The sequence below is a fragment of the Gracilinanus agilis genome, chromosome 4 (genome assembly GCF_016433145.1).
Source record: "Gracilinanus agilis isolate LMUSP501 chromosome 4, AgileGrace, whole genome shotgun sequence".
NCBI lineage: Eukaryota > Metazoa > Chordata > Mammalia > Didelphimorphia > Didelphidae > Gracilinanus > Gracilinanus agilis.
This window is the reverse complement of record NC_058133.1, coordinates 465,965,038-465,973,401: the sequence shown is the minus strand read 5'-3', so window position 1 is coordinate 465,973,401 and position 8,364 is coordinate 465,965,038. Positions and strand designations below refer to the sequence as shown.

Sequence of the window (8,364 nt, the reverse complement as noted above, 5' to 3'; positions counted from 1 at the left end):
GTTTTGAGGTTATGATCTGCTCTGAGAGACGAGGCCGCGTTTATCTTTGTAAACACGAAACACTTTTTGCTTTCTCCGATTTTCTGTTAATGGCGAAAGAATGGAATAGAATAAAGTTTTACTGATTTTGAGACAAAAAACCTATAGCCACCAAGCGCTTTCATTATCGAGACGCCTAGTGGGGGAGGGGGCGGGAAGGGGGGGGTTGGGTGGGGCTCGCACGTGACCGAGCCGGCTGTGGCCCCACGTGGCCGAGGCGGGGACTGTTGCTCAGTCGGTGCGGACTGATGACGTAGAGGGTGGGGCCGGAAGTGTCGCTCCCCGGGTGGGGGCTGTTCATGGCGGTTCCGGGGTCTCCGGCACATTTACCGGTTCTAGGGTTGAGTCCGGCCGAAGTTGAGGCAGCGGAGCTCAAGGTGTGGCTCGGGGACGGGACTCCCGAGCGCCGCCTAATTGCCGGGGAGGGCCGGCTTACCTTAGTGGGCGCGGGACAAAGGCTTCGGGGCCGGGCGGGAGACGGCTGGGGCCGGGCCCTGGGAAAAGCCCTGGGGAGCCGGGTGGGGCGGGCGGGGTCGCGGGCAGTACGCGGGGCCTCGCGCTCCGAGGCTGCCGGGGCCGGGGAGGGCCTCCCCCATTAAGCCGCTGCCGCCGCCGCTGTCGCACCACAGGTCTTTGCTGGTGTGAAATGACCGAGTATAAACTGGTGGTGGTCGGAGCTGGCGGTGTGGGGAAAAGCGCCTTGACCATCCAGCTCATCCAGAATCACTTTGTAGACGAGTATGATCCTACGATAGAGGTAAGACCTGCCTTCTGATGACGCCTCCCGGACCCCGGCCCAACCTAACCTCGCGGGGGAAAGGAGTTTGGACAGTAGGGGCTCGTAGGGTGGTCCCCGCCCCGGTGACAGCCAGCCAGCTGGCCGGCCGACCGGGCTGCGAAGGTTCAGCCTCACTACCTGCGTCCAGTCTCCACAACCCGTATCGCGGGATGGAGGCGACGGGCTCCAGAAAGGAACCTAAGGACACAAAGGAGGCGCCGAGTTCGGACTTGGTCGCTATTTTAGGAGTTCAGTCTAGGGACACTTGCAAACGTGTGTTGTTAGGTTTCCAAACCAAGAGCTGCTGTTGACGAGCGAAAACGGATTAAAAACAGTTCAACCAAAGTGATGTCAAAACTGAAAGTGAGATTATTGTCTTGGATTTGAACAAATATCGATCTTCCTTTTGCAGTCTTCAGCCCCTAGCTGAATGGGGAAAGAAGTCAGGGGATGCTATGCAAATTTCTACCCATTTCTAGTCTCAGACTATTCTAGAGACTGGATGCTTTTAAAAAACTTTCAGTATTCAACAAAAATGCATATAAATTGCTAGGATATATATACCATGCCTACTAAGTGTGAAATTTATAATCCATAAGCCTGCTTCTCTTTCCAAAACTCAGGGAGGCATTGCAAATTGATTTCATTGTAGTCATTAAAAATCAATATTGTGGATAATTTGACAAAATCTAGCTTTTAGTTTTGACAGTTCCAACTTTTAAGAGTACCTAGTCTGATTTTTACTTAGCATTAGATGATCTTGCTGTTACCTAAGTACTTGACTACCTATCCAGTTCTAGAGACTGAAAGAGGAAAACATTCAGCCTAAAAGAGAATTGGAAGTAGCCAGAAAGAAGTAAGTGAAGAAGAGAAATTGACCAAGTGGAGATGAGGAAATTTCAGTTTTACAGAGCCTACTGAGTCAAAGTCACACTGTGACTTTATTATTTTGTTTGAACTGAATTCCAAAAATATCAGACACACCCATGTCCAAATATAAATATTAAAATGTAAAGCCAATTATAACTTATTTTTATATCATCTGTATCTTCTTTCCCCCAGTGAAAATTAATAGATGACCGTGTAGGGAAATTTTTTTCTACCTCCTATAGTGTCTTTTGGGACCACTGCTGAAGAAGCATTCTCCAGAGCTGGGAATCCAGCCTTTCCAGTGTCATTCTTGGCCAGAACTTCTCCTTCCTTGATTATGGCCATACTGATAGGTTTTTGAATGAAAAAACACTAATGTGCCCTATGAACAGGAATTGACTAAAATCCCACCTAGATTATAGAGATAAGTATCTCTGAATTAATTAAATAGAGAATTTAAAATATAATTAACAAAAATGCTCAGTGAACTCAGTTCTCCTTTTTTCCCTTTCACATTATCCAAAGCTACCTCTTTAACCAGCATGAATATTTTTGTCTTGTCAAGGCATAGAGGTGACACATTTTTCACTTCAAAGCTAACAGAATTTAGACTTTATTCTCTGTGGTAGTGACACTAAATATCTGCTTGATATTGAAGTTTTTAATTAAAATAACTTTCAGGAAATTAGCCTACTATATAGAAAAGATTTTTAAAAATTAATTTAGCAACTGCATTAACTCTTTTCCATGCTGTTGTTTTTTAAACAAAAATTGAATTTATTTTCTTTAGGACTCCTATCGAAAGCAAGTAGTTATTGATGGTGAAACCTGTTTGTTGGACATACTCGACACAGCTGGACAGGAAGAGTACAGTGCTATGAGAGACCAGTATATGAGGACAGGCGAAGGCTTTCTCTGTGTGTTTGCCATCAACAATAGCAAATCATTTGCAGATATAAACCTCTACAGGTACCAGGAACATTATTTCAGAGAGATAATGTCTTAATTTATTCATGTGGAGTCAATGTATTCAGAGGAATCTTATGTTATGATTATACCAGAGAGAATGCATTAGAATGCATTGTTATATGCAGCAACAGAATAAATGAAAACAGATAGTGGAATTGTTAAGGATAATACTAAGTATTAGAATGCAGGTTCTAAGAATTAGTACATAATTTAAGAGTTCCAGAATTTGACTTATTTCTATAAAAACATGAACTAAGAGCCTGCTGACAAAGAGTTGGAGATGGAAGACCACTGTATCCTCAGGATTATATCCACAGGTGCTACTTCTAAGGAACATTCTTTTAAAAATTGAAAAAAAAAGGATATTAGAGAACAAAATTAAAATAGGACAAATAGGTAAATTAACAAGCATTTTTAAGTACTCACTATGTGCGGGGCACTTTTCTAAACATTGAAGATACAAAGGCAAAGCTAAAACCCTTCAAAGGGCTTATAGTCTATTAGAATGTAGTTAGATCAAGGAGATGGCAAAAGGAAAGAGCCTGCATCTTTGTATACCTCAGAGATCATCTAAACCTTTCCATTCTATGGCAAAAACTAAGGAGGACAGAGAGATGACTAAAGTCACATATCTCAGTAATATCAGTCAGGACTAATAGAACTACTGTCTTCTGAATGTTCTCACTATTCTCTCTGTAAGCTGACCCTACTTCATCAATCACCACTTCCCAGTACACACTCACTAGATATCCAGCTGATGGGATTGTTCCACATAAGCTAGGGCTAATTCCTATCACAAGCTTTTTTGCTTGTGTAATTTCCCTAGCATGTTAGGATTTCTCCCCTTCCCCTCTGTCTTTTTAACTCATCCATACTTCATAGACCAGCTTAAAATCACTTTATTCATGAATTCTTTCCTGCCTGTCCCAGTATACCCTCCACCCCAGCAATCTCTCCCTTCTTTGAACTATTATAAATCTATGCCATGTTACTTAGAGCTCAGATACAGAAGTCACTCTCAGATAATGCATGTCTTCACTCCCATATATAAAGTCTTGAGAAGGGACTTAAGTTTTATATCTCTATTCCTGATAGCACTATCAATCATGTGGAATATGTGTTAGGTAGTTAGTAGAATTACTTGGTTATCAAAGAGAATAAAGTGGTTTTGGAGGGATCCTGATAAATTGCAGATAGTTTCAGGTGTGGATTGACAGAGGTAGAAAGTAGGAATGAGAATTTTTTTTTAAATGATGAAAGCAAGACTCAGTATTTAGCACAGAGTAACCTGGTTATAATCTGTAGCCTGTGCTATGCTTTTTATCAAGTAAAGGTTTGGCTACTCTTATTCTATGATAAATTATTCCATTTATTTAGGGAACAAATTAAACGAGTGAAAGACTCTGATGATGTGCCTATGGTGCTGGTGGGAAATAAGTGTGATTTGCCAACAAGGACAGTTGACACAAAACAGGCTCATGAACTAGCCAAGAGCTATGGAATTCCCTTCATTGAAACCTCAGCCAAGACCAGACAGGTACAGTATGTGGCTCTTCATCTACAACCTGGGCAAATACTGACATAGGGAATTGTCTGGAGCGTATTTTTTGGTACTGGAAGTGGGAGTTAAAGATGTTTACTGATCTAGGTTTTGAATGTTGTTTGACTAATGGAATAGTTCTTTTAGGTCTAATTAGGGGCATTCTCTCACTGCATATTGTATTTCAGCCCTCCTTTTTTAGTAACAGATTATTATTTTCACCTGAAAGCTAAATCTAAATACCATTTATGCTTTCCAGGCTCTTACCTAGCACTCTCACCTCCACCTCCAATACTATTTCCCCCCATTCTCCATCACCACTAGTTTTGTTTTGTTTTTAATGTCTTAACTCTTTTTGAGATTAAGTTAATTCAAGATATGGATGACAGTGGTGACTAAAATGGAAGTGCAGCTTATTTTTAAAGAAAGAGCTATTAGCATTTGCTTCAAAATGCCATGTGACATAGTAAATAGAGAACCAGGCTCAAAGCCAGGAAGCCTCAAATTCAGGTCCTGCTACTGGGAATTTGTGAAATTGAGAGTTTCCTCTACTAGTGAAATAATTGTCTTTTTCTCTCCATTTATAACAATTACAACTTAATGTGTTGCAGAGAATAAAGAAGGCATAATATTGAAAGTACCCAAACCCACCAAAATGCAATCTTAGAATTAAGAGAGAATTTTTACCTCTAGAATTAATTACCTTTTCCTCTCTCTTTTTGTTAAAACCCTTATCTTCTATCTTCTTAATATCAGTTCTAAGGCAGAGGAACTGCAAGGGCTAAACAGGGTTAAGTGACTTGTTCAGGGTCACACAGCTAACAAGTGTCTAAGGCCAGATTTGAACCCTGGAGTTCTCCTGACTCCAGGCTTGCTACTTATGTGCTACCTAGCTGCCCCTCCATTTGCTTGTTTTTACTACAGAAGTCTTTATTTTGTGGTGTGGCCAAATTCCTGTTTGCACACTTTGAAATAGGCCAGCTTCAGTTCAGTTCAACAAATACTTTTTAAGTGCCTACTATGTGCAGAGTACTTTAGGGTTCATCTTCTGAAACATTTGCTTTTACCAGGAGCCAGCAGAGAAATGGAAATTCTGTTGATTTTTGAGAAGCCCTGCTTCTTCTCACCTAGAGTGTGGATAGAGAGTATGGGAGAGTCACTGATGAGGGCTTTTTTTTAGGGTGTTGAAGATGCTTTTTACACACTGGTAAGAGAAATACGACAGTACCGCATGAAAAAACTGAACAGTAGCGACGACGGGACTCAAGGTTGTCTAGGTCTCTCGTGTGCAGTCATGTAACCAAGTGAGTGTTAAAATTCTCTTCAGATTTGCAGTTGGAGTATTTGTCTTACTAAATCATACATCTTAGAAACTCTTATTGACCATGTTATCAACCATGAGAAATTTGGGGAAACCATCTATGGTTTTTCTTTTTTTCCCCTCAGCTGCTGTTTTAGTGCTTAGTTTTCCTAAGCTATGAAGCATTTTATTTGGTAGTGGATTTTCCCAGATCACTGAGGCATGACCTTGTGTATAGTGTAGCTACTTGACATCTATCTGAATATTTTACAATAATAATGTCACAATATTAACAGCATGAATCCACATATGACTTAAATTTAGTGCCTCCTAAGAATTGAAAGAATTGTTGACAACATAATAGATGATAGGTAAGCAATAAGTGTTGTGGGTTTTTTCCCTAATAGATTGAATTTGGAATTTCATCCTCAGAAAAGGGTCACTTTTTGAGGTAGGACAGATTTGGAAATGTGTCCTTTGACAGCCATCATTTAAATGTTTTCCTCCTTTACCTCAGTTTTATCACTTACATAAACTCTGCCTTTGTTTCAGCTGCACTGACACCCTGGTCCTGACTTACCTGGAGGAGAAGTATTAAATACTCATCTTCAGTCTCCCTGTGAAGCCCCTTGCCACTTTCCCGGTGCCCAGTAGTAGATCAGCACAGTGTTCTCTTGTCTGTTCTCTACCTGAGAAGTTCTCAGAACAACTACCTCCTCACTCGGTTGTCTGACCAGAGAAATGCGCCTCTCCTTACCAGTATGTCTTCTCCCTGGGCTTTTTCTCTCTGGGCTTTTTGTTGTTTTTTTTCTCTAGGTTTTTCATTTGAAAAGAAATTCATGCTCTGAAACAGAGAACCAAACTGTCAAAATACTGTTGAAAACAGTATATTGAGCTCCAGAGTACCAACCGCTAGTGATTTTTCTTTTTCAATGTTGAACTTGGACCTGTGTTGATATTTGGAGCAATGTTATGAATAACTTTTGTTGAAGTCACTGTCTGGTTTTGTTTGTGATGTTTTCTGCCACATTTGCTAACTTGGCATCTGCTCTTTCTATCCCCAATATGAAAGCATACTCCAAGCTCAGCTGTAGTACCTGTTGCTAATATTGAATTTTATGTCCACTCTGGTTTGCCTCTACTTTTATGTGATTAGAAACGCCTTTCCTAATGAAGTGCCTTTTTCCTAGAAGTGATTTGTAGAATTTTCCTGTTTTATTCTATGAGGAAATTAGTCAAAAGAGTTGGTCTCTCAATTACACATTAAGATGAATATCAGAGAGTGTTTGGCCAGTCCACTTGTGAAGGATGGACAGGCAGGCATGTCTGATATCTGATATCTTCATCATCTCAGATATGTTGTGCCTGGTTTCCCAGTGACCTGTTTATGGAATCTACAGGGAGAAATCTGAAACTAGAAATATTTAAGAAACTTTTTACTTACTCTCCACTTTTTTGGGCTCCTTCCCCCATGTTATTGCCTACAAATTGTACATGCAATTTGTTATTTGTATTTCCTTTAGCTTTATTCTTCTACAGAAGATAAAAAATTAGTCCTTAAGAAACAACCAGCCATTATATGCTAATTTGGACCATTTGTTTATAATTGGATAGGCCTTATTATAATTTAGGTGAGACTTTCTTCAAAAGGTGCAACCAATGATCTTCAAGTGTTAAATGCAATATATTTAACAGAATAAATAGTAAGCAACTAAATTTTATTTTTATCATTTTCACTACGAAGGCTTTTATTGACTGTTATACACATTATTTGGGGGACAAGGTGTGCCTTACCATCCTGAGCTAGCTAGTTTGTTCACTTGGCTAGAGTATGGTGCTAAAGAGACCAGGGTCACAGGTTTGATACTAGTGCTAGCCATTTATTGCCATGAAAAAGAAAAACTGCCAAGGTCACAGACTACACTCCTAATTCCAGATAATTTTATCGTCTTGGGTATATGCAACTCTTAAGATTCTGTGAGTCTGTGTTCCCTTTGGAGGACAGAGTATGGAAGTCATTGTTACTGTATGAATTGCCCAAGATTAGGTTGAGGGATAGCATATCAGTCCATCATTTATTAAATGTCTGCTATGTGCCTATGTGCCCTGTATCTGCTGTGTAAATAAAAATGTGAGACAAAATGAACAATCCATGTGCCATAGGGAGCCATACAGTTACAAGTTTCACACAGAGTATCTTTTACTCTACATGTCTTTTCTTCAGTATGTTCTCAGCACAGTTGTTGGTCTAGACTGGATCAAAATCCAGATTTAGAAATGTTTTCCTATTAGATCCTTGTTAAACCTAGGCGTGATAACTGGTTGATGAGGTGAGGTGATGAACCTTACTGTTATGAGCAAGTTAACATCTAAGGTAATCAGATTAAAAGTATGGATTTAGGATGTTTGTGGATGCTGAGAACTTACCTTCAGTTACCTTGAATTCTAAGAGCTCAGCTTCCCCCCAGTTAAATGTTTAGTCAGCTGTTACAAATTTTGTATTCCTTTCCAGCTGGTATTTGCTATTAAAGGTTGTGAGTTCAAGAGTGTGAAGATAGAATATCCTATTTGGCTGATGCTACACTGTTTACTCCACAAATGTTTCTATGAAGTGCTGTTTATATTCAGCTTAGTGTAGATTCTTGGTAATAAAGTACTAAACTTGAAGTATCACAGTATGGGGCTTGTGAAAGGTAGATTTAAAAACAAAAATTTGCAACACCTTGTTCTATGGATCCCAAGTACAGTCCTAAAATGGTATTCCTTCATCTTTAACCTTAGTGATATGTGATTTAAAAAAAAATTCAACATATTCATGGGAAATTTTCAGGTTTTTTTCTCTTCCTCCTGAATTTTGGTAAGAGTAAT

General features: G+C 39.8%; 1 protein-coding gene across 1 annotated transcript; it reads left to right on the top strand.

Annotated features, from left to right (window-relative positions):
- Positions 1-340: 340 nt before the first annotated feature.
- NRAS (NRAS proto-oncogene, GTPase) lies at positions 341-7,284 on the top strand. Its single transcript, XM_044675995.1, has 6 exons — positions 341-416; positions 669-796; positions 2,478-2,656; positions 4,034-4,193; positions 5,377-5,500; positions 6,049-7,284. The coding sequence occupies exons 2-5, from the start codon at positions 686-688 to the stop codon at positions 5,494-5,496; spliced, it is 570 nt and encodes a 189-aa protein (XP_044531930.1). The 5' UTR covers positions 341-416; positions 669-685; the 3' UTR covers positions 5,497-5,500; positions 6,049-7,284.
- Positions 7,285-8,364: the final 1,080 nt, after the last annotated feature.